The sequence below is a fragment of the Pogonomyrmex barbatus genome, unplaced genomic scaffold (genome assembly GCF_055798465.1).
Source record: "Pogonomyrmex barbatus isolate J1 unplaced genomic scaffold, ASM5579846v1 scaffold3, whole genome shotgun sequence".
Classification (NCBI taxonomy): Eukaryota; Metazoa; Arthropoda; class Insecta; order Hymenoptera; family Formicidae; genus Pogonomyrmex; species Pogonomyrmex barbatus.
In genome coordinates this window covers 3,708,984-3,736,249 of record NW_028297127.1, presented here as the reverse complement: position 1 = coordinate 3,736,249, position 27,266 = coordinate 3,708,984, and the positions used below count along the sequence as shown (strand labels likewise).

The 27,266-nt window shown below is 35.0% G+C and overlaps 2 protein-coding genes across 6 annotated transcripts; one reads left to right on the top strand and one right to left on the bottom strand.

Annotated features, from left to right (window-relative positions):
- The first annotated feature begins 453 nt into the window (after positions 1 to 453).
- Pect (phosphoethanolamine cytidylyltransferase) lies at positions 454 to 8,269 on the top strand. 4 transcript variants are annotated; one of them, XM_011644335.3, is made up of 6 exons: positions 454 to 731; positions 2,973 to 3,110; positions 3,799 to 3,978; positions 4,103 to 4,529; positions 4,888 to 5,108; positions 5,663 to 5,838. In XM_011644335.3, the coding sequence occupies exons 1-6, from the start codon at positions 685 to 687 to the stop codon at positions 5,706 to 5,708; spliced, it is 1,059 nt and encodes a 352-aa protein (XP_011642637.1). In that variant the 5' UTR covers positions 454 to 684; the 3' UTR covers positions 5,709 to 5,838. The 4 variants fall into 4 exon arrangements, with proteins under 4 accessions (XP_011642637.1, XP_011642639.1, XP_011642636.1 ...); XM_011644337.3 differs by lacking the exon at positions 5,663 to 5,838 and adding an exon at positions 6,027 to 8,269 and having other exon boundaries at positions 455 to 731; XM_011644334.3 differs by lacking the exon at positions 5,663 to 5,838 and adding an exon at positions 6,040 to 8,269 and having other exon boundaries at positions 457 to 731.
- On the bottom strand, positions 8,213 to 24,557 carry LOC105430663 (uncharacterized). 2 transcript variants are annotated; one of them, XM_025219178.2, is made up of 6 exons: positions 23,844 to 24,557; positions 13,685 to 13,942; positions 13,000 to 13,136; positions 12,070 to 12,529; positions 10,644 to 10,830; positions 8,213 to 10,206 (listed from the first exon to the last, which is right to left on the bottom strand). In XM_025219178.2, the coding sequence occupies exons 1-6, from the start codon at positions 23,874 to 23,876 to the stop codon at positions 9,965 to 9,967; spliced, it is 1,317 nt and encodes a 438-aa protein (XP_025074963.2). In that variant the 5' UTR covers positions 23,877 to 24,557; the 3' UTR covers positions 8,213 to 9,964. The 2 variants fall into 2 exon arrangements, with proteins under 2 accessions (XP_025074963.2, XP_088935868.1); XM_089079742.1 differs by having other exon boundaries at positions 12,070 to 12,514; positions 23,844 to 24,553.
- Positions 24,558 to 27,266: the final 2,709 nt, after the last annotated feature.

Genomic DNA, 27,266 nt, shown 5'->3' with positions numbered 1-27,266 from the left:
ATAAGCGTCTAAACGGAACGCAGCCAGAATGTCGGCTTATTCTGGCTATATATAACAATGCGGTAAAATCCATCACAGAAATACGAATTTGTCGAATATTCGTCAACTAATTAAACGAGCAGCCGGGTAATATATATATATATATATATATATATATATATATATTTTAACAACGTTAAAGGCGATTTATTTCATCAAGAGACTTTCCATATCTTCCGAAAAATAAAAATTAATCATTTAGGATTTGAAATTAACAAATCATCAATGAATCGTGATGGGACTAGAAATTAATCATGACTTCCACGTGCGCTTTATTATCACGTCAATTAATTTCACGATTGCCATGAAGGGTCATTCTCGATGACGTGGAGATTCGAGCTTCCCCGCGGAGTTGCGTCAGTTCTAAATCCCTACTCGACAATGACGCCAACTCGCCAGTGCGGGACGCGGTGGGATTTTAAAGGCGACGTGTGAAACGGCGACGCGCGCAGTCTGTCTCGTGACGGGGTCGGTGGCGGATCGTGTGTGAGGGCTCTCCTCTCTTTCCTTCCGCCCTTTTTCTCTTTGCACGATCAGCCCACGGAATATCTGGACGTCGGACGTCCATTTGTGGGATTCGGCGGATAGAGACTCATTAGGCGATATTAGGACATATTACTCGCGCTCGTTCCATCCACGTTCGTCATGACGGAAGAAGCCCGCAAGGAAGTCCGCGTCTGGTGCGACGGGTGGTGAGTATCGGACGCCGGGTCTCGGGGAGACACGCGTCGAACGAAGATCCCGAGGAGGCGACGTGCGAGGAGGCCGCCGAACGCGCCCGGCCGGCCGACGAGGCGACGCACACGTGTCGCCCGTCGCTCGCGATATGTCGCGAGACGCGCGGGGTGCGGAGTACGTTGCATTCTCACCGCGAGCTTCGTTAAGAACGCGGATCAATCGATATTATCATAGCTGGGCTATACGTGTCCAACCCTCCCGGCATAGCGAGTAAAATGGTGAATAAAACGAATTAAATGACGTAATTCCTGACTTTTTTCTCTCTAATTTCCGCGCAATTGTTAATCAACATGTAAACAATGTGAATTTTTTATAGTGAAAACTTTGAACGATAATTGAACAAATAATTTATTTTTATATTTATTTATTTTAATCGAAACAATAATTTAAATGGCTTATGAGAGTCAACGCTGTTTCCAGTGAACAGAATATCTAAAATCGACGCATAAGATAACTTCAAGATATTTTTCAGAGTTTTTTTTATGAGATATCTTAAAAATGTTTCCTAGAATTGTTAAAGAATTGTTAAAGATATCTTAAAGTTGTCTTATGCATTGATTTTAGACATTCTGCTCATTGGGTTAATATTGCGTATTTTATTTTTTTTAAAAATAACTTATTTATTCAAAACAAAAAATATATAACATTATTTTACTCTTAGATTTATTAAAAATTCACACACATTTCAAATTCGACTTATTTATTTTATATTATATATTTGCATTATTTGTTATGCAGGTTTTTCAGGTTTTGTTTAGTTTATAAGCTTTACGTTATGGGTGAAAAAAAAACAAAAGGAAAAGAGTCGAATGCGTTCTCCAGTTCTCGTTCTCTAATGAAATAAATTAGTCGAGTATAGGCGAAGATATATATATTCCAAAATCGCCTCGCGCGTGATTGGCAATAATCATCTGATGTCTCTGGTTGAAACCGGCGGTTCAACTGACACAATTCGCAGCATTCTCGCTTGACGTTCCGATATAAAACGACACATGATATGAATGACAGAACAGCTTATGTCGACAGCGCCGAAACTCAAGTTTTTACTCTATGACCTCGAAAACTTTGTCGTTTTCCTTGACCACATTTAAAATATTTGTATACTTCATGCTAAAAATAATCAAACTTCTTTATCTGTCAATGTCGTTAGCAAATAAATCATTTGAAACGCTTAATCGATTAACGAATAGAAACTGATAGTCATAAGCACATGAAACGTAATCGCAATTTCACACATGCAATGTAATCGATGTTCGTTTTTTTTATTTCTAATTTATTCCTTTTTTTTACGATGGCGCAATCCTCGATGACCCTCGAATGCGATGATTGATTCTAGTGTTTTCATTGTAATTCATTCGCTTTAAATATTTCACATAATTTATGACTCTTCAAATTATAATCTTAAGCCTATTTTTAATTCTGAATATTTTAATTTCAATTTTCATATCTTTAGCGATCAAGATATCGTTTGTACGTAGAGCATTTTGCACATCATTTATCAATTTTTAGATGCAATAGAAGAAACGCAGATGCATATAAATCAGCATGTTATCATATTTATATTTCGCGTTATCGCAATTCGCAGGACTGATATAATAGTTATCGAAGCTATTTTCTATTATATTCAAGATCCATCGATAGATTACTCTTTCTAAAATCATTATTGAATCATTATATAATATTTATTATTAATATTAATATATTCTTTGAACATTCTCGCGCTAAATTATGTTTTTTTTCTAGAATGCTATTAAGTTGTTTGTGATTTATAAATTCTTGTTCAATATTATTTAAATAAAAAACCGATAAAAACCGGTAAAATGCAAAATTACATAACTGCAAAAAATTGTTATTGGATTTTGTTATATTCTAATAATATTATCTTCATTAAACATTTTTATGCAAAATCCAGTTTTCCAGAAATTTTATTAGATTGTTCGTAATTTGCAAATTTTAGTTTAATATTATTATTATGAGACACAAATAATCTACATATCTACAGATATGTGCATCTATTCGTTATTCCTTATATATTTATGGAGGAAATATTTAATTTTCTGTTCTGATTAGATTACATGATTTTAGTTTGTATTGATTTTTACATTATTTATATTTATTTTTTTAATTCTTGAAGTAATTTTATTGATATTTTCACTAATAAAATATCAGCAACATAAATTAAATATTAATTGCAGTTACGACATGGTACACTTCGGACATGCAAATTCCTTGAGACAAGCGAAAGCTTTAGGCGATTATCTGGTGGTAGGAGTCCACAATGATGAGGAGATCACAAGACACAAGGGCCCACCAGTCTTCACTGAGCAAGAAAGGTACTTCTGTTGCTTCATTAGAGGAAATTATGTAAGGCATAATGACTACTCACAATTCTGATTGTCATTCCGGAGTCGGTTATTATGTGTTAATCAATCTTTGAAATTCTGTATATTTATTCTTTTGAAACATGTTAGTAGATACAAATGTTTTCCACTTCTATAGCACGTTTCTCTCCTACCATCGATTACATGATAGATGTTAGTGCTCCGATTCTAGCACATTATAATATACCTTAGTCATTGCGGAAGAGAGATGTTTACACGAGTTTCATATTCATATTATCATTTGGAGATAAAATATTTATGTATTCCGAAGCTATAATCTCGTGTCAGGAAAGAAGGTCTTGCTAGAGCCTTGACATTTTAGGTCAATATCTGTAAAAAAAACTGAATAACTAGAGGATAAATTACATTGCTTAAAGCAAAAATCTTGCCTCAGTCGCGTTTATATAAGTGTTACTTTCTCTAGTGTTAATTACAGATTACAATCAAGCAAGATTGTGCCGATATAAATGTAACAAATCTTCATGAAATTCTTACAGTGAAACTCGAAATTATTCTCACGAAAATTTCCATGAACAAACATGTTAAGCAAAGTAGATAAAATAATGATCATGATTACATATGAATTTTATAATTATGAATTATAATTATCATTAAGAAATATATCGAATTTTTTTTTTAGGTACAAAATGGTGCGCGGCATCAAATGGGTAGACGAAGTAGTCGAAGCCGCGCCCTACGTCACTACATTAGAAACATTAGATAAGTACAACTGTGACTTTTGCGTTCACGGCGATGATATCACAATGACGGCTGATGGCGTAGATACGTATCATTTAGTCAAGGCAGCCGATCGCTACAGGTACAGTTTATAAACTTTAACTAGATCGACATATTGTTTCATTAAATGTTTAGTTAAATGTTTAGTTAAATATTTCTTAAAAAGATTTTATACATCTTGCTAAGAGGACTTGATTATTTCACAGAGAAGTTCAACGAACAGCTGGCGTCTCAACGACCGATCTTGTAGGACGCATGTTGCTGATGACACGACAGCATTTTCGACAAGGCGACAACGAGTACAGCGTCGATAGAGAACCAAGCAAGAGCATGGGTCAGGATAGAACTGCCCGGAGTCCGTGGACCGGTTGTTCGCAATTTTTACCGACTACGCAGAAAATTATACAATTCAGTGACGGCAAGAGTCCGCAGCCGGATGATAAAATTGTGTACGTGGCGGGCGCCTTCGATCTTTTCCACGTGGGACATTTGGACTTCTTAGAAGTTGCCAAGAAGGAAGGTGATTATCTAATAGTTGGCTTGCACACGGATCCTGCAGTTAATCGATACAAATGTGGCAATCATCCTATTATGAATCTTCATGAACGAGTTCTCAGTGTGTTAGCGTGTAAGGTGAGTTTTTTTGCATCAGTCTAAGATTTTTAATGTATTTTAATGTATTTTATATATGTTTTTTTATATTTTCACATTTTTATATATTAAATATATTAAGCGTTTGTATATGATTAAATGAATATATAATTAAATGACAGCAAAAAATACAAAACTATAAAAATATTAGATTTTGATCTGCATAGTTCATAGAAAACTAATGCGTATTTTTTAATAGAGAAATTTGATAAGCCACATTTCTTAAAATTATATTTAAATAGATAAGATTGCAAGCTTAAGATTGAGATTTACAATTCAGGTTAATGTTTTTATACATAGTGTTCTCTCATAAAAAAAAATACATTTCTGTTCTTTTCAGTATGTTAATGAAGTGGTAATCGGCGCGCCGTACGCAGTGACAAGAAATCTGATGGAGCACTTCAATGTATCTGTCGTATGTCATGGACAAACACCTATAATGCCTTGCGAGGATGGTTCGGATCCATACGCGGAGCCCAAGAAACAAAATAAATTTAAATTGTTAGACAGCGGTAACGACATGACAACGGAAAAAATCGTTGAAAGAATCATTCTTCACAGGTATGTTCTATCTTTACAGGGTGTTATATCTATTTTCTTTTTATCAGACTTTCGAAGAACAATTTTTTAAGATTTTTATCTATAAAGATATTTCTAATCATAATTTGTATATTACATTCTCATAATTTATATGTTGTGTAGTCTTTAATTATGAAATTTTTGAATAGATTTAGATACTGCCTAATGTTAAAACAAAATATGTTTGTAAAAATTATCTATTTGTCATCTTTATTCGCGGTTATTATACGATTAAATATATTGTAATTGTTTGAAAAGGAATAATATAACGCGAGACACTATTATTTCATGAACAATATGTTACCATGTTTGATAACATATCATATTCTTCCGTCCCTGAGTCATCATGATTACATTATGATTTCCATGAAGTTGAAGTTAGATTTTCATGAAGTTGAAGATATTTTTTATATATTCCTCTGTGTTCCATTCCTGTTCGTACCTATAATAAAATTGATCTTGCAAAATTAAATTTTTAATTAGATGGAAAGATAAGATTTACGTATTAATTTTTCATATTCTTTCTATCCCCCTAGGCCGAACGAGCTTTGTACGGTTATTAAGAATTTCAACAAACGATGACAGTTAAAATCTGATTGTTTTATATACTTTATTAAATTATTAAGCAATCGTTGATGGAAAACAAATCTGGCATTTCTGTATTTTCCATTCAATTTGCAATAAACGCATATTTACTTACTTCTCATTATAATTTGTTGTCATTCATTCATTTACTGCTTCTAATGGGATATGTAAATTTCTTCATCTTACCAAGCATTTTTTCTTGAGTTCCACATTTTATCCCATTTTCATTTATCATGATACATGCTAATCTGTTTTGATGATAATACATCCACATATCCCAACTATTGCGAGTATTCCTGTCACGTGTTGATCTAGCGTCTAATTGCAGGTTGGAATACGAGGATAGAAATTTAAGGAAGGAGAAAAAAGAGCTTGCCGCTTACGAAGCCTTCATGAAGTCTAAGAAAAATGACAGGATTGAATAATTGTTTATTTTATTTCCGCGAACATTCGCATCGTGTATGTGTGATGATCAAATTTTATAAAGTTAATATGTAAATTTGATATCACACCGACATTTAATTTATCGTTTCGAAATGCCTTACATAGTTGAAGTGAATATTTATAATCAATCAACATGTTAGAAATGTCGATTAGCAATGTGGAAATTCGTTCTGTCTTTAATCTGTTGCAAAATGCAACAGAAAATACACAACGATTGTGAAATTATGCAACACTTTATATGCACGATGTATCAGAATTATTCGGTCTATGAATTTTTCTTTTATCAATTTATTTTTTTTTCTTTAAATAAATAAAAATTAATATATTATTTTTTGACTACTTACAGTAAATTATCTAAATTGATTTAATTTAATTATAGTAAATTAAATAAAATTTTAATTTTTGATACAAAACTGGCAATATAAACAGAAGTTGTTAATTAATTAATTTAAAATCATTATTTTATTTCATATTGTTGTAGTTAATATTATAATTAATATATACATACAAACTTATATGGTTACATAAGAAAGAAGAATTCAAGGTTGTATTTCAAGATTTTCAAATAAATTATAATTAAAAAGCTGAGTCCAAAATATTAAATTTTACTAATATAAATTGACTCTCGAAATGTATTTAGTGAATTATGTTTCAAAGCTAATTTTAATAGATTTTTTTTTTCAACAGAAACTCAAATAATTTAACTTTGAATTTATTTTTAGTCATAGTTCTGGAACATTCTACATATATTCGACATATCTCTAAAGAGTTGTCTTGAAGGTATATCATCTCGTATGTCACAAAGCCTTTGAATGTAGATATGCTTAGTATCTTAATTATCGTTCTCTCACGCGATGTGAACATTGTGATGTCGTTGTTTAATTAAAATGTTGAAAATCATATAAGCAATCATGCGAGACGCGTAGAAGCGAAAATCATATATTTTTCAAGTCAAATTGTCAATTGAATTTCAACTATTTTCACCACTATTCTCTTTCATCATGTGAATAATCTTTGTATTATTTTATCATCCTCTCGTTTTTATTCTTTTCGCATACATTAGAACATTTGTTTTTAATCACAGATATTTTTAAGCAAATTATGCACATAGAATTGTAGAGATAATGTGTTTGTGATTTTCAAGGAAAAATTATTATTAATCATTGTGCAATATAAGATATAAGATAATTTTTATATTAGGAAAATGTTTTACGCATTTAAATAGCAAAAATGCGAATTGAAACGCGAATTCCTTTATTCAGAAATTATGAAATAATCCAGATTGGCAAGTAAATGAGCTTCATTCGTGATTCGGTCTAATTAATCGAAAGAGTTCCTAAGCATTTGCAAATGCCTATTCACATATTTTTCAGTGATGTCCAGATCATTCGACTGACGACGATACTTACGACCGAGCGAACAATTCGCGGTTTGTAAAATATTTGGCCGGATAGAATAGTTAATTAACTTTACGACAAGCATTGTTCATCGGACAAATTATAATGAGTAATTTAAGTGTTAGAAATTTTCTAAAGATATTATAGAGTATCGTATGTCCAAAAATATCAACGGAGCCAAAGAAATTAGATTTACAGCGCGTGTCGAATAGACTGAACGAACACGAGTTACCGTTTATTTTCGAACTTTAACTGTTTGCGTTTATGAGAAATAAAAAAGAAAAACGAGTGGCGAGAAAAATACGTAACATTCGTTGTCGTACACGCTGGTTTAAGGATGTTCCAGATAAACTGAGCTCTCCAGATATTGGATATCTCGTTCTCACATATTAGATAGCTCAGATATTAAAGAATCGCGAAGACTTTTCTACTTTCAAAAGTAAGTAGAATCGGCAGTTAAGTCGACGGATAATCTGTGGCTGAACGGAGAATCTGGGACATTCTATATAACACAGCAAACAGGTTCCTCGACCTGACGTAGCGGCGATGGCGCCGATAAGCTTGTAGCGACAATTGGACTACATTACGCCGGATTAAAGATTGTACAGTTTGTGATTTTCTACAGAAGAATCGACACCGAACAGATTGTAACGCGCAGAAGATTGTCCAACCTTTTATTTTATAATAAATAGTCATTGTACACAATCACATCTACAATAGTCGTAAGTAATGTATATTATCGCTTCTTAATTACCTTCACGGATCGTCGCGGATTGATTATCCTTAGAATCGCGCGTGTGCTATTACGCGATTAGTTTTGTTCTCTCTCTCTCTCTCTTTCTTTCGCACAATCATTATTATTAATTACATAAAACTTTAATCCTTTCAGAGCGAGTCTTATCTATTTTTAGACAAATTTCATGCGTCAGACTTGAGAACATGATGATTTTTATTGTTGTCGCAAATTATTTTTAAAATAACTTCGAGAGAGAGATGAAGTTATTTAAAAATGCAACTCAGACATATATTGATTGCTCCAACAATACTTAGCTAAATGTATGATAATTCGATGAATAAGTTAAGCATGTTCTTCTTAAAACTGTAGGTTTTTTTTATATCTATCAATTTTTTTCCCTCTATTAGAAATAAATTAATTCATAACTTCCGTTGCTTTCTCTAAAATATAACTGCGATATATTATATATGGATTTCGTAATATATACGTATAAAACATTTGCATTTTAAAAGATATGCTATAAAATGCAAGCCGCATTTGTGTCTATTTACAAGGTGAGATAAATTCGTGCAACCACCCCAAATGTCCCGTTCGAGTTCCCTCGCATTCGGCGAAGATTCTTATTATTCTATTATACGAGCGATCCGCTCGTTTGATCAGGTCACGTGATAGCATTGCACGTTTGAGACTCATCATAGTGAGACCATCTTCCGCATTTGAGCAACATCGATAGACCATAAAAATCTCGACAGAAATTGCATGATGTGCGCAATATTAAAAAAAAAAATAGTGCATTAGAAATTAATAAACGAACGAAGTTCTTCGAGATATAAAAAAATATAGTTAAGTTAAACAGATCAATTTTTAATAACATTTTTTTACTTATCCGCTTGGTAACAAGACTTAATCAATTTTGCAGTCAAATATGATAAATTATTATAATTTATATATCATTAATATACATATACAACAAAGCAGAAATTATTCTTCTTGAGGACAATAAATATGCTTTTTTACTAGAATCGGAAAGTCATAAAATGAAAAATTAAACAAAAGATATAGAAACTTTTTATATATTCGTATAGAAGAATTTTTCGAAAAGTGCCTCCTGCTGAGGCCACGTCACGTAGTCTACTTTATCAATATTGTAAATCGCAGCAGATCGTCAAATCCGCCGATAAATTCTACTCATAAATTCTCCATTTATTTTCACATCTCGTTCATCGTTAACTAAATTAATTTTATTTTACACGGGAAGTACAATCGTTTGCCACCAGACATATTCGCGAGAATTATTTTTATTTCACGGTGGGCAATATCGTTCGCTCGTCTGAATGTTATTTTTCTCTCGTAGCTGAAAGATCGCTTCTTGATAAGACTGCAATGCGACTATCGTATCGTACTATATCAATAATGCAACGTTAAGATACATCATCATTGAAGTGGGACAGGTATCTCGCGTTTTTCAGGCGAGCAGTCAAGTAGCTCGTAAATATGACATTGCCCTCCTTCCGAGCCTAGCAAATAAACATTCTAGTCTCGAGGTAACGTTACGTTAATTATATACGATACGATACGCGTATCCACGTTGCAACGTTCGTATGATACAATGTACACCTCGCGAGGAGCATTCGACGCGAGAGTGATTTATGCATCTCTTTCGATCGCCCGTCGCTTTATTGCACCGTCGAACGACCGGTGTACCCGGGCGTGGTGTCGCAATATTTCCTGGTGCGATCTCGGACAAGCTCGTCGATGGACTTGTTCTGCTGCACCGTTGAGGACAAGTTGTGAAGACGCGACGCCAAGTAACACATGATAAAGGCCGATAGCACCAGTAGGGCACCCAATCCCGTCGCCACGTAGAGAAAACTTCCGCAGCTACCTTCGAGGCCGGCCGTCACCTTGTCGTACAAGTCTACGATAATGAGGGGAATATTAATTAGTTGCAGCTATAACGATTACGTTACGTATCTCCGCCTTTCTCCTTCGCCTTTATGTAGATCAAGGGGGTCGGCGAACTTTCATTAAAGGCCAGATAAATATTTTCTTTTTTCGCAAAATCGATGGATGTAGATAGTATCTTGTGAAATGTGAAAAAAAACGAATTTTTATTGATAAAATTTGAAACAATAATTACGCGGGTTACATAAAAATGTAACCTGATGGCTTTAGAGTGTGTTAATCTCTGATGTCAAATTATTTTCGATGTTTTTGCTGCAAAATTTCAATCATACGCTAATCTCGCTCTTTCAGTTATTTGTTATTGACGTTGGGGAAATTAATATCGATTATGCGGTTAAAAAAATTTAATTTCTTCGTAATTAAGCATTTATATAAAAACGTGGAACGTACCATCGGGCATCATGACTGTATACTCAATGTTTTCTTTGAATTTTGTGTATGGCGTGGAATCGTTGTACCTCTTGATCAAACGCTCGACCTTTGGAAGAAACTCGCTTGATACCTCAACATTCGCCTCGACGGCTCTCTTTCTTTTTTTCCCATGTCCGGAAGGTTCGAAAAGATCGAGACAGAAATCCTGCGAAAACAAAGGGTTAACAGATGACAATAAGAAATTCGATTGCTTTCGTATCTTAATAGAAAGCCTCCGTGTTGCGAAAAATTACTGTACAATTAGAATGAAAAATTTCGATTAACTAGTGTAAGCAAGTAATATAAATATGATATAAATAAATTGTAATTATGTAAGTAAAACAGGTAATTGTAACAGGTAATATGAACAAATTAATATGAATGTAGGTTGTATAGAGATTGAGATGACAGACTGAGATAGACATTGCTGGCACAGATAATTCCTGTCTACAGGAATTCATATTTATCCCTTTTTTCTCGATTTTTAGATTTGCAAAATCTATGAACTATCTTTTATGTTATGAATATTAATAATTAGTAGATTTTTTTATATTTCAGGTTCTTGCGCGATAGGGCAGATAGGTAATTTTATATTCAGCTATCCTGATCATATCTTTGATGTAGAATGTCATACTGCATCCGTTGTGATAATGGATTTTTGTATGCATGTCATACATACTATATCCTGAAACTATCGCGTTTTCTTTCTGTCTAGATTTTACCGGTGCGATATGCCAGTGCATTTGATGCATTTCATGTTTTGACAAATCCATCAAAATCACTATATTCTAATAATACGCAGGATATGCACGCACTACAGAGTAAATTAGCGGCCAGCGGCAAAATTTTTTGACTAATGCTCTTTAAAAAATGGTTCTATTGTTTTCACAACAGCTCAAAATTTTAATTTTAAATAGAAAATTGTGTCTCTCTTGTGGTTTCACATTTCGTTTAAATAAAAATGAAAAATTTTTTATAACAATAAAAAAGAAGTTTAATTAAGAAATAAATAGTTAGGACATGCAAATGGTAGATTTACATTGTTTTGCTAATAATAAATTCTAAGTTGCTAAAAAAATTATACATAATGTATTGTTGAAAATTTACATCTGTTTTTGATAGAGATGTTTTAGAATTACAATGGATATATTGCCAGCTTGGATATATTCTATCTTGTTATCCAACAATAAATTACAAATTTTCTTAAAGAATTCCCTTTTCAGCAAGTAATGCTAATAAGGTGTGTACGTACGTGCCTTTAACAGAAAAATATGTTACTAATATAAATATTCTAATTATTAAATATATTTCCGATGTTTCGTCGTATGACAAAATGCAATTCTGAGATATTATTGACATTTATCATACGTTTATCATACATTCAACGATCATCGTTATCACCTACCGGTTGACAATCCTGCGGCTCCATGCACGCCTTAATCTGCGAGTGGATCCAGAGGGTGGAACGCTCCCTCATCGAGCTCAGCAAGAAGGCCTCGAAGTCGAGGAAGACTTCGTTCTTGCGCTCACGGTACCTCGCCGGCTGATGTGGAATGATGGACGCAAAATCGCGATTTCTGCAGCCGTCCTTCACGAGTACGACGCTGCCGGGGGCGTGGGGCTGATCCGGGTCGGGGCTGACCGTCACTTCCAGCAGCTTGATGTAACCCCAGGCGCTGTCCGGGCTAATGCGAGCGCGCAGCTGCAGCTTCGTGCCGATCGGCACCGCCTGATCGACCGTCTGTGAATTATCGGACACGTTGCCGGTCGCCTCGCGATAAAGAGCCACCTCGTACTCGAGACGGCCCGGCGTCTCCTCCACTACCCCAGACACCCTGGCGCCGTGTGGACTGAAACGATTAACCCTTTAAAGCAGACGCGCGTCGTCACATCAGCGTGTTGCACTCCCTTGTTGTTACATCGATTATCATTAATTTCGAACTTTCGCACGAATCTCTCTCATTTATACATGAATTAAAAGTCACTTACACTTTTCTATTAGTTTCCCTTAGTATCGCAATATGTATCGTCTTCAATTTTGTCCGAACAAGAGGAAGATATTTTTCGCGATTTAGTCACACAAATCGTTCGAGCGAAAAGCAAAGAATCGTAATACATTTAAAATTTCTTCATTACGTTACGTTTACATTATTATTATGAAATGTGATTATTAAATAAAATGGAAATAACCGTTTCTTCGAGGAACTCGCGCAGAAATGCCGCTCTTCGGCGAACGTGAAATGCGAACGCGGCGTGGCGTGGCGGAAATAATGCTCATCCATTACTCGTGAAGATTTCGCAGAAATATCGTACACGCAGAATGGGTGTGACTTACAAAGTGCCGGCGAAACCGGCAGCCTTGTGCCTCAGCAGCGTCGGCTCGGGCGGCCGACACATCAGAATCAACTCCTGGTCAGCGAGCATCACCACGCCGGGAAAGGCGGGGAACCACACTCGCAGGTGGATGAATCCCTGACGGCACAATCAATTCCGACTTAATAAAAATTTATCGCGCATAAAATTTCATTAGTAACAAGATTTACCGTACGCAAGTTGCCGCAGTCTTTCGAGCAACGTTGGAATTTTTATAAGGACGCCCCACCTTCCGTTCCCCCCCGCGTGATACGTCATGGTTCAAATATAGGACACTTGTAGCAACGATGCGCAGGAGAATTAAATGAATAGTTACAGTTAATGTCCGTCTTATCAAGTAGCGGACGAGCGCCGTTGGTTAATATATCTCTTTTCAAAATAACGGCGCTCGATGCCTGATATCAGATGCGCAAAGCAGTTTTATTGGCGTCTATCTACGATGGCGCGGGGCTTCCGCGAGGGAATCAATTGCGAATTAGAATCGCTATCGACCGATCGCGACTCACGAAGGTTGGTTCCGTGTCGCGAGATACGTTTGTGCAACGTCAGCTGCAAGCCCCCGAGAAAACGTAACGAGCGCATCACCGTGGGGCGTCCCTCCGTAAAAATCCGTTCCGCGTAACTCGCTCGATCGCTCGATGACTCACGTTTCTCTTGAGGATGCCGCATCGGGAGAAGTCAGTCACCTTCAGGAAGTAGTTATCCTCTTGGGGATCGTTCGGGTCCGGCCTGATCTGGCAGTGGATGTCGGCGAGCGGATTCGCCGATCTGTCGTCCGCGAAGAGCGGCGCGCCTCTAAAGCCGACCGGCCTTTTGATCTTCGCTGTCAGAAGATCGGCCGCCGATCCCGCGCCGCTGCACTGAATGTCCGAGACCTCGTAATCCTGGGCAACGGCGGCGGCGATCTGAAACAAGCGAGGAGTCGACGATGATGTTACGGCCACGACGGAGCGGCGGCGGCGAAAGATTTCAGGGCTCGCTCGCAGGGAGCGATTTGCTCCTCCCATCACGCGGCGTTTCTTTGCTTTCTACTATCGGTCTCATCTCTTCTCGAAACTGTCGCGCGCGTTTATTTAGTCGCTCCCCGAACAACGTTCGAAGCGGCGTTTAATGACGTCCCTCGGCCTGCTCCCTTTCGCATCTCGTTCGCTTTTGCACAGCTTAACGATCGCGCTTGTAATTTGAAAAGGAAAATTTTTGTGAGTGCACGGAAACGCATTTCACGTTGCACTTAAATCGTACGAAAATTTTTCTACGCCCTGACACACGTTTGACACGACGTTTGCAACGCCGCGGACTCGTTAACAATATCTATCTTATTTGCATACAACGTTTTAGACGCGCGTCGATTTATTTTGCAAATAGTTAATCGGCGCTAAAACGATGTTCCAGCAGATAGATTTAATGTAAATAGTGTGCTGATGAATACAACACAGATTACGTACGGCGTAATGCGTTCAGTTCGTTCAGAATCGTGAATTACGGAATAAGCTCGCGTAAATAGCGGCTAAAACCTAACAACCGTATTGTTCTATAACTGTTATGCAGCCAACATCTATTTTTTTCACGGCAATTTACTGCCGTTCAGTCGCGCTCGCGGCACTATAGCGGATCGCGCATTATTTTCAATTTTAATCAGATTTACTTTCTACTTAGAAGAACCCCGTTGCCCTGGTTTACCAAAATTGCATAAACGCTTTAATCGATTTGAATTTCTTTCCGCGAGAGCGATGCGGATACGAGGTCAGGAGGAACACGGGCTAAATCGCCGTATGAAATGCACCGGACATATTGCTTATTCCAACTTAAGAGAGAGAAATTCTCATTGATAAAATAAAGCACATCGAGGTATATCGATCGTTTTTGCATTATTAAAACTGGAAGCTCTCTTCCGAGATTGATGTAAGGATTATAATCAGAAGATATTCAATACTTCGAAAATTAAAACAATTTCTTTTATATCCCTTAACGAGGATATTTATGTTGTATTATCATTTCGTGCTTTTATCATTTCGTATAATTGCCAATCATGTTGCGAAAAATGGAGCATCGCGATTTGTCTTGAACGAGCTACTTAAAAAATAACGACAATTTACGTACAACTTACGGACAATGGTCCATTATGGATAATGATCGATTTTATCATTGGTATATATATACCGTCGCGTTTATTCAAGAGTTTCAATTATTTCACTCAAACTCCCGACACACCTACACGAGTAATACGAATGTGCGAATAATTATTTCTCTTTAATCGCTTCTTAATTGATACTTTGTATGTATTGCGCGCGCCGCCTTGGTCGTTTGCCTTGCATAAGCGCACCAAATAGCGCTGGAATATACGTTTATTATACTTCCGGAGGCTTCCTCGCGAAGTGCGCGATACAATAAAAACGATTAAGCTTCCAATTAATCTACGTTACGATACCCGGCACGTCGGCCTTTCGTCGGCGACGCTCGCATTAATTATCGCCGTGAAAAGCACTCGCTGACTCGGTGACTCGGAGACGAGCCTCGGCTGCCGGCGACATTTATAATGCCATTACGTTGCCATTGGCATAAGGAACAGGGTGACCAGCACGCGACCAGAACCGAGAACCCACTTCGATACGGTTAACGGTGTAAGGAAACGCTCTGGTGACCGCGTAAGATATTCGTTATGTGCACCATACACATTATATATTACATGAGCGCCTGCCGTACATTGGCCGTGCTCATCGTACGGGTCATGGTAGGCCGTATTTTTCGAGATAGCTCGCTCGCAATCATACCGTATCGCGGATATCAGATCGGCCTATAAGCGCATCCGCATTTACCACGTAGGCGTATTTCGCGTCGTGATCGCCGTTTGACGTATGCGAATTAAAGGGGGCTGCCGGTCGGAGCGACAAGTCGGCGATGCGAACGAGTGTATTGTTGATAGAAAGCATAAAGCGATGTTCTCATCTCGTTTTAAGACTCCAGGAAAACACATGCCTTATCGATTTTATTTATCGATTTCATAATGTATTGATTATTGATATGTAGCAATTACTGAATTATGCAAGATTATTTATTGAGATATCTGCAAGGGTTAGATTGCTGATCTTTATGTTTTCTATTTAAATTATATACTGTTAAGAACAAAAGTGGATAATTGTTTAAGAAAGAAGATGTCAAAATAATTAATCGAGAGAATTATATAGGTAATAGATTATTTTTGAATGATTAGTGAAATTTTTAAAAATAGGATCGTGTTTCTTAATTAGTATTTTAGTAAATTTGTTAAAAGACAAGATCTGTGAGAAAAGAGATGGTGAAATTATTGATTATAAAGGTATCTTATTATTTGAAAATTATTTGAATTTGAAAAATATTTCAAGTTTAATAGTAGACGAAAAAGATTTATATCATTATGTTTGTAAAGTGTTAAAAAGATTCATAAATTCATGGTTGTGTAAATAGCTGGGGCAGATCATTAAATTCATAAATACGTAAATAGTTCAAATCTTAGATTACTAGGTTTGCACCGCAAGATCTGCAAATTCACAAATCTACAAATATGCAAATTATTTTACACATCGCTAATTTCACGGATTGTTAGTACTTTTGAAGTTATAAATTATTGTACCCCTAGATCCAACAACAACAACAAATCATTTGATTGATACTTCTTTAGACTCATAAATTTTTAAAATCTATAATATTCTATTTGATAATTTATTTTTATCATAGAATAATGATTTATATTGTATCTAAGCTGATTTATTATTTCAGCTTTATTCTTGTGTTTTTCTTTTTAATTTTTGGAATAACTTTGTATAGATAAATAATATGCCAGAGAATATTACGAAATCATCTTGAAATTATCTAAGAAACAGTTTGAAATTGTGAAAACGTCTTATTGATCTATCAAAAAATATTTGCATGGCGTTTTTATGTTTTAATTTATGATTTTGAGATATTAAAATATTTTTAATCTTACTTGGAATTACTTTTAGATGTGAGTGGAAGTAATTTTTTTTCAAATAATTTTTTCAAATAATACAATTTATATATATATATAAAACATATTATTTACTTCTTTTTTTTCTATGCATTTTAATTAAAAAATCTAGAACATTATTCTTTTTTTTTATTTATATTCTTGTATGTTCATATCTTTATTCTGTTTTTTACGTTAATAATATATATATTTATATATATATATATATTATATATATTTTTTACATTTTAATGTGAAAATATATGTTAAAAGAAAACTCTTTTTGTATCTAGCATATGTTTGTGCAAATTTATTCTTTAATTCTTTATACATACATGTAATATTTTACGCTGTTGATAAAATTGGAAAGGACCGTAATATTAGCCGTGTTTTTGATGGTGTTGTTAATGGATAGGTTGATTATCTTGCTTCCTTTTATTCTAGATTAATGTTACATATTAATATTCAAGAATATTAATAGCACATTTTCTGCATCAATTCAGTTATGCTTTATCTACATATATTTTCTGTATTATTTGATCCTTCTACTGAAATAAATAAAATAGCATCCATCGTATAATTTGTCGAAATAATTGTTTTATTTGCTATAAAATTATAAACAATGCATTTTAACATTATCAGTAGATTAATCAATAATTAATACGTATAGGTACGTATAAGTACATATACATAATATATACAGATAATATGAATAGAAATCAGAAATTATATATACAGTATAACATAACATAATAAAACATACGTATATATAATATAACATAATAAAATCTCATAAATCATAAAATGTATAATATGATAAAATAGTATAACATGATAAAATCTCATAATCTAAATTTACTTTAGGACTATATTTAGAAAGTATTTAGAAACAAATTAATATACATAAATTATTAAAGCTAAAATAAAATCATAAATTTAATTTGAATTATATCTAATTACTTTTTTATTAATAAAAAAGCATTAGTATGCAAAAAAATTTGATTACAATTTGTATCCATATTTTGTATTGTATTTTATTTTTGTTATATTTCATCTTTCATTAATATCTTTATATAAAATCATACGTCAAAAAAATCCTTTTTGAATAAGATTTCTCTTCTTCTGACATTGCTGACATATTGATATATTAATATCGATAATAATTTATTTCACACAAGTGTGAATCATTTTTTTATCGATATCTTGAATTTCAAGACAAATTTTACGTGAGTAATCGTTCAGCTCGTTAGCTGAGTAACCTCAATCTTTAATTGAAACGTTACTATTGAATTGTCCGCATCTCACAAGTACGAATTTTTACTTTGAGCAAATCATCTAATATACTTTTAATACAAGATTTAATAAGGACCATAATTATATAGCTATACATACATTTTAATATAGTATTTTTAATAATTTATTTATTTTTACTTTACAACATGCATAATTGTAATATATTGAGCCATGTTTATTTTTTATTATTAATCTATTATCTTCTTGTAAAATAATTATAAAAATTCTTATTTTAAAATAAATTTTCAAATTTTTGATAGAATAATGTTATTTTATATTTTTTAGTTTTGATTGCATTTGAAGTGTTTAACAAAACTGTATTACATCTACTAATAGAATTAAAATAACTGGAATAAATGATAATCCGTGCAGGTGCTCTGCGACGTGAAAATATCAACGACCAACTTAAAAGGCAAGCTTGCGCTGTAAATTTGCATTTGCGCATTTGTCAAATTCATGACGCTCATTCCGTTTGAGATAATTAATGTTTCTTTAAAACCAAAAAACGCATTTGATATAAAATTTATCAAAGGGATGTAACGTGCGAATTATGTAAAAGCAGCACTGAGACGTCTCCTTTTTTTTCGAACGGTTGCAAAATCTAGAATGAAAAAGAAGATATATAAGAGAAACTAAAAAAAGTATCAAGGTAATTAATTCTTACTTTTTAATATAATTCTAACTTTGGAGAATTATTTCGTCTGCAAAAAATATATTTCAATAAAAGATAATAATCATTTCACAAAAATATTGTTAAAAATTTATAAATTTTTCATGAATAAAATTTTTTTTTCAAATTTAAAATACTTTCAAATGTATTTAGAATTTTAGGAACAGTCTCTTTTTTAAAAATTTAATTTAAAATCAAAATTTATACTGGTTTTAATTGAAGATAGAATTTAATTAAATTAATTAAAATTTTTTGCTATTTTTCATTGTAAAGAAGAAAATGGATGACGATGAGCAATCTAATTGTAAATTATTCGCTAAATCTGTTAAGTAAACGCGTTTGGGAACGCGAAAGAGTGGAATATCTAAATAGCGATTGACGATTATCGGCGACTATTCAAAAAGTATTCGTAATGCAGACGCAGTCAATATTCTTAATGGTTTCGACAATAAGCGATTTCGCTTAATCGAAATATTTAGGTGTTGGGCATCCGGTTGTGCGCGCGTATTACGTCTTTCAACGAGCAACTTTCATCGAAATGCTGTTTTCCAGATGAACTTGGTGCCAAATTGATAGGAATTGCGCGACTCGTCGGAATTTCGGCCGAGCGATTACGCGTGTCGGCATGATAGCTTGAGAAATGCGCAAAGCGAGAGGACAGAGTTTTACTTCGAATTAAGCTGAGAGCCGAGAGATTAATTCTGATAAATTAAAATACGAACTCTGGATTTTTGCACGCTGCTGCGAACTGTTTTTCTCGATATTATCGCATTTCTCTCGGGACGCTACAAAATTTTACAGTACATAATGCAAATGAGTTGGATATATATTTTAGCAACTTCTCTTTATTGCATAAAGATTATCAGATGAAAAAATTAAGAAAAATGCATAAATTAGAAAATGCAATTAAATTTAAATATAGTAACTACGTATTAATTATATTTTACATAATTATATATTTTATAAATATATGTGGTTTATTATAAAAATATTTTTTTAATAATATTTTCCTAAATACGATTTCTTAATAAAATATTCAAATCAAGAGAAAAATTCCATCATAAAAATTCTATTATTGAAATTTAGGTCACAACTTTTGGAATATATCGTATCACGTGTTCAGGTACGATCGTAATAATTTGTTTTAATTCGTAAAACTATTAATAGATCAAGATATATATACATTCAAGTTTTTTTTTTTTTTTTAGTCGAGAAGCCGGCAAACGTAACGGGAAAGGATAGACAGCTCGAAATCCGCCACGCGAGACGAAGCAGCCACGATTGGTCAGGCAAAGCCGGACAGTACCCGATCTTTTATTTCGGTCTCATTCGAGGAGAACCGCAAACCTTCTCTTTATGACTTCATAAATCCCGTTTTTTTAATGCCACTTTAGCACTAAAGCTCGTTCATCCGCGGCATCGGTGTCGCTCTTGTCGCCGGTACACAATTCGGTACAGTTAAATCTCTCAACGCGCGAGACGTGAATCTATTCGCCGAATAAACCGCTGGGACGACCTGGAATTTGACGAGATAAAAATATGTTTAATTGGAGGATGTAAAACGCGAGACACAGAGTGTTCCGAGATGCGTCGCCGTATCGAAAAATTTTATAGCGGGCCGAGAGAGAGAGAGAGAGAGAGAGAGAGAGAGAGAGAGAGAGAGAGAGAGAGAGAGAGAGAGAGAGAGAGAGAGAGAAAGAGGAGCGAAGAAATAGGCTGTGAAGTAAGATAAAACTGACAAGAAGTAACTGTATTTAAAAGTAGTATTTAAAAGTATAAAATTGTGTGTGCTGTTGAATTGAGTATTTCATTAAGAAAATAAGCCATCTCTTAGTGTCGGTCCACAATAAGTATTTAATCTTTAAGCCGTAAGAAATTGACTAATCATAGTCGAGTATTCTTTTCATATTCGATTATAATTGATCAATTTCTTACTTTTTAAAGCTTAAATCACTTATTGTGGATCGATACTTAGAGCCATCCATTAGAAATACTTGACTTTTATTCGAATACCTGTTGGGATTTAAGTGTTATAAATATTGTCTTCATGTCTTTATTAGCGTGATGATAATTCAAGATGTAAAAAGATTTGCCAGTATAATTTTTTAAAGATCTTTTTTTTTCTCTGTGACATCAGGTAGAATTATAAAATAGTAGCTACATTAGCGAGAACACATTATTTTAATAACAATACTGAGATAAATCTTTTTATGCTTTTGCAAAAGAATGGAATATCAGAAATAATAATATGTTTGGATTTACACATTTCTAATAATTAATTCATCATGTAATTCATCCAATCATCGCGTAAACGTTATATCAGAATGCGGCGTCTTCGCGCGTTTCCAAACTCGATCAGATTTGTATGCATAATTAGAATTTTAATCATCTATATCTCGGATTAATTTTAATTCTAATTTAAACTTTAAGTCGAACGTATTCTAATTAAATTTCGGTTAAACTTTGTGACGGGGAATTGTTTTCGGTAACGCGCGGATGCTGTGCGAATCGACGGCGTGAGAGCGAATATTGTTCGCGCGATATATTTCAACGAATCCATTATATATGAAAAATTTTTTTTCCGCGTCCGCCATTATACATTGTTACGCGATGTCGCGTGTAATGGAGGTATATTGAAAAGAATGACCAAGAAATATGCACGTGTACATGAACCGCTTATACGAAGGAATTATTATATATTATATTATATATATAGATAATTCTTTCGATACTTTTGCGTGCGTGTATGTGTTAAAGCATTCCGACATATCGCGTTTCATGGGCGAAATTAATTGCCGCATACCCATCGCGGGGAGATGTCCGACACAATTCAATTATTTCGTCATTTGAGGAAGTCATTAATATTTCAAATGTATCAAACGTACCGGCCGGCCGGCCGGCCGGCCGATACGTGCGATTCGCTTTAAATTGTCCGTTATCGTATTTCATCACCTCGAATGTCACGTATTAATTGGGTGCATTTTTAATTATCCCCAACCGAGGCATTACGCGTACTTCTACACGCGCCTCTTTCTTTCATTCTTTCTCTCCTTCACGTTTGGGAAATGAGTTTGGGTTTGGGAAATTAAAGTGGATCGACGGGAGGAGAGCGCGTCGATGGCGCATTATTTTCGACGCGGAATGATTTAATGGTGTAATATAAAAATACATCGAGCTTGTCGAACGCCGGGTTTTTCGCAAAATGGAACATCGTTCCCTCGTGCGCGCGTCCCAGTTAAAACGAAAACCGATCATTTCTTTAGCACAAAATATCTTCGAGCGATCGCCCACGCGCGCGGTGGCCTCTTTCGCCAACGGAAATTAATTGAGATTGTCATTATTGGCAGATATTTCAAAATCGCGGCGGGTATCGCGTGAAAGAAAAAACGAAGAGAATTCGACGGGAGCAAACAAATAAAAAATAAAAAGAATAAGTCGCGAGATGCAACTGAGTGTAATTAAATGTCGTAAAACGAAAATGATGCTTGAAGATAAAACTGATAATAGTAAAATTCTTGTTTCTCACTAGCTCTGTTTCGATAGCATCAAGTTTAATCGACAGAAATTGCGATTTTTTTTATTTCTCACGTTCGTAATCATAAATTTTACGATATTTGCGAGTACTTTTTTCTTATATTAAAAAATTACGCGTCAAGGTTGACAGAAGTTAATAGACGAGATCAGTGACAGTCCTTCAATGAAACCAACATTTTCTAAACAGTGTAGATTCATTGCGTGACAAACTGTCATCACACGATGTCAAACAAACCCCTGGCGCCGCGCGACAAACATAAGTCACCAAGAACGGATGATATGGAAATCTAACGGTCGTCCATCATCCACGATCGACCTGATTTATCCGCAAGAGTCGTCGAAAAACCGTCCTTCACATTGATAAAGATTGCAAAGCGTACTTTAACGCGAAAACCGGACAGCAAAAACATAAAACAAGTGAACATTCTCGACTAAAAATTCGTTAATTTAATAGGGAGTACAAATTTTATGCTTATCTTCACTGAATAAATAAAAATCAAAGAAATTAATTTTTTAATGTGACTTAAGTGACTAAATAGTTTAAGAGAATCTAAAGAAATATTAATTTCAAATTAATAAAACTAAAATTAGATGTTTCCTGAGGATTTACCTTACAACTTGGGAAACTTAGATTTATTTTCGCAAAAATTCGTAAAAAAGGGACTTTGCACTGAGCTCTTCGTTTGCCTCATGACAGATTTATGTTAAAGGCAGTAGCGAAACGGTGCAAATCAAATAACGAGTAACTTGCTGCTTCAAAAGAAGCCTGTGAAGCTTCAATATCATGAATGCGCGCTTTCAAAGTACATTAAATAAATGAATATATACATATATAGTTTCAATATATATTTAATATATTATTTAATATACTAATTTAATGTACATATTAAATGCAAAACTTATTCATTTTAAATTGTATTGCTTTTACATTGTTATTAGACTAGAAACAAGTATGAGAAAACTTTTACTAGAATTTATTTCTTTTATTTCTTTTCTTTTAATATAAGAAAATTTTAATGGAATTAATTTTTTCTTTCACTTTATTACAATTTACAGAATTTGTTCGTTCTAATTAAAAAAGCTGTCAAAACTAATAAGTTTTAATTTAAGATCGGTCAGAAACTCCGTTTCGCTTTTCAGTAAAACGTCTAACGATTTATCCGATAGATTTCTCAAATTGCTTTTGTCGTCGGTACACGCGGAAAGAGGGAGAAAAAAATTAGTCATGGTCCCGTAGCTACCGACGTTAAAAATCTTTTACTTCCACCTCAGAAGGAGATATCCGTGGCGTTATCAGCGCGAATATTAGTCGCCCTCAACGTCGTCACCCGTAGAACAGACTCACCGTGCAAAATCCGGTGATCAGAACCCTCCACATGATCTCGTCGAGCTATTTGTCCCTTTCTCACGTCGTCGTTCACTTCCCCTCGTTAATTCGAGAAATGTTTACCAGACACTCGAGACACTCTTTCGAACCGGAGGACGCGCCGTCGGCAGAGGGATGCAATTTTGACGAAGACCCTCGATGGACTGAAGGCGCGTGCACCGAGTCCGGACTCCTTTCCCCCGGTGTGTCCGGCCGAGCAGGCTGTCCTCTCCGGCGAGAAGGGGCCGCGAGCGGCGGCAGAAGCCGGGGAACCAAGAGAGAACCACCGCCGCACCGGCCCGTCCGGAGTACTGTTAATGCATGCTCAGTGCCTCCACTAACAACCATCCTCGCTTCGTGCCTCTCGCGCGCTCGTCCAGCGACGGCCTCGAACGAACACCGCGACTTCTGTCTTCGGACCAGGGGGATCCGAGGACCTGACCCGAGAGAATGACCAGACGTCCTAGTTTCCGAGGACATGTCGGGGCCTCTTCGAGATGCGCATGCGACCGTCCTAATCCAACTCGATCTTGCTCTGGTTGTCTCATTCTTTGATCCTTCTGCGTTCCATCCGTTTGATAATTCATCAAATCACGATTCAACTTCCTCATCTATAATTTTGTACTCGGAAATTTTACTCTTTTACTTTTCTAATGTGAACAGTGTGAATTAACACATTGAAAGAATAAAGGATAATTGCTTGTTATTATTGTAAAGTTTGAGTAAAGTTTCATTTATTTCGAGGTAATACATTATAATTTATTTATTTATAATTTTTTTCCAAACAATTTCTTAAAAGGTGCAATTATAAAATTTAATTATATCTGTTGTAATTATTAAGGTTAATTTAATTATAAAATTTACACAGTTAAGAAAATATTAAGAGATAACATCTTGTTTAAAAAACAGCTAGAAGCGAATTTTCTATTGCACGAGTAAGAAGAACGCGTACATTTTTAAAATATACTATGCCCACTCCATCTTTTTAGCTTATTTTACGAAACGGTTATGGTTTATGATTATGCCTTGCTGCCAACGTTAAATCAAGTTACGGGACTGATCTACAGTCGCAAAAGAATTTCAACAATTTTGCTCCCTCTGTTTGCGGATGCATTTCGATCTGAGAAGACCAGCGGAATCAGCGAGTCGCGAAATATTATACGACTCTGACACGCATAATAGGTGAATTGTTTAAGCGGTTATTGACTTCCACTGGATGAATTCTGAATCAATATTTACCGATTGCAGAATATTATATTCAAAAGAGTCAAGCAAAAGGAAGTTAACGAAAAGTCACTATTTAAAGATTTAGTTTTTCATATTTATATTTTTGATTTTAATAATTAACAAAATAAACTATTAAAATTAGAAGATTAATAAAATTTCATTATAATCATTCATTATAAGCAATGAAAATAAATGATAAATATTGATTAATTATTGTAAATATTTAATAAATGTTTATAAATTTTATTTTATTTAACAGAAAAAAGAAAGTTTGAAAATAATTTTTAAAACGAGAAAGAATAATCGAGAATCAAGATTAAAGATCTTTTTCCGTTTTTTTCCACTTGATTAAAATTCACGCCGTAACAAAACACGTAACAAAGTGTTATCTATTAACTGCATTTTCATAACTGCAGCGTTAAACACAAAAACTTGTCTCTTTGTGTTGTCGCTCTTCTCTCTGGGGATGTGATATATCGCTACATGGAATAGTGGATTAAGTGCTTATCGGCGTCATGTGCTTCTGTAAAAAGTGAGAATGACGGTCCCGGCGCCGAACATTCGCACGGACTTTACTGTACTTGTCATTGACTGAGTGACTGATAGAGCACGATGCGGTGTCACGCATTCTCGAAACGCGCGTAGTCGCACCAGCAGTCTACTCGGGAACGAAGAAATTGCCCTTCCGTTATTTTTCGCATGCCTGCCCCGTCGTTTAACTCGAGAGAACGCGGCAGTTTTATTTTACTATGTATATTCGGTGAAATAAATCGTTTTTATCCTCGTTGCATACTGATACACATTGCGTATCATTTGTACTTTGGAGTAATTCCCCGTACAATAATTGCGAGCGATTTGATTTTTTTTTAGAGAAGCATTTTGCTTATTTAATTCGTATCTGTTGCAAAAAAAAAGTTGAAATGTATACATATTATTTTAATATATCCCATTCCATCATAGCGTATAATTAACTATAAATATGTAGAACTCATAATATGTAGAACTAACCAGGAACTTGCTAGACATGACGGATTTAAATTTACTCTGATTGTAAGCTTTAACAAATCCTCCATCTGCCTTCCGCAATGCATTTTAATTAGTATACATTTAAAATATTTAACTTGAAAATAAATTATTTAAAAATGTTTTTTTTTAGATTCCTCCCGCTCTTCTCGCGGCGCGGCGTAAGACTTTAAATCACGGCTCGTTTAACATGCATATAAATTCAGTTCCGCGACGTTCACGGTTCTAGATTAATTTTCTCGCGGGCGGCGAGATGATCGAGGAGAAATGGTCGTCCTCGTCCTCAGCTTCGGTCCGGTTGTCATCCGCCGATTCGCCGAGGTTCGTTATGGTCCGTGACGTTAGGAAGGCTCGCGTTGCACGCGCTGTTACATCAGCGACGTAATAGCCGGCGAGGCGCTAACAATTACGTCGTTAATCGTGAACTTGCTCGCGAGCGTGAGGCGAGCGAAAGGCCTCCGTCGATCGGAAGTCCGAGGCGAGCGAATTCTGCGAGCCGCGCGCGCGCGGCTCGCGGAAAAGAACGCGAGGTGCAAAAACTGCCTCGCTCGCGCGCCGCTGACCTCGCCGCTGCATCCGAACGCGTCTCTGCGCACACTTTTTTTTCATCGCGCTCACGGTCACGGTAAGATTCATTCACGGCCGCGAATTCGACAAGAGCGAGCCGTTGACCGCGATAGATCCTGACGGGGATCTGCTTCCTAAACGACTCCGAAACCGCGAAACGCAAACCAACGCTCTAGTCCGTTAACTTAAATGAAGTTCTGCGATAATCAAGTTTCTTTAATACTTTAATGTATAAATCTGGTATAATTCTGTTATCCAGATAATTCTGTTATATTATATTATAATTATTACGCCGAGAAAATTAAAAGATTACCCTCGAAAATGGTTTTATTATTATTATTATTATTATCGTTTAAAATTATATTTCGTTGCTTCTGTCATTGATTCGCTGGCTTTGTAATTTTATTAAAAAAATTTATATAATAATAACGGAATTATTAATTAATTTTAATATTATACGTGATATTTATTTATTTATCTAGAAAAATAATATTTTTGCACATCATATACAAATCAACAAAACTTTTAATTTACTCATATCGCTATTATATTTCCGTCACAGTCGATGTCAAGTCTCGTACGTGC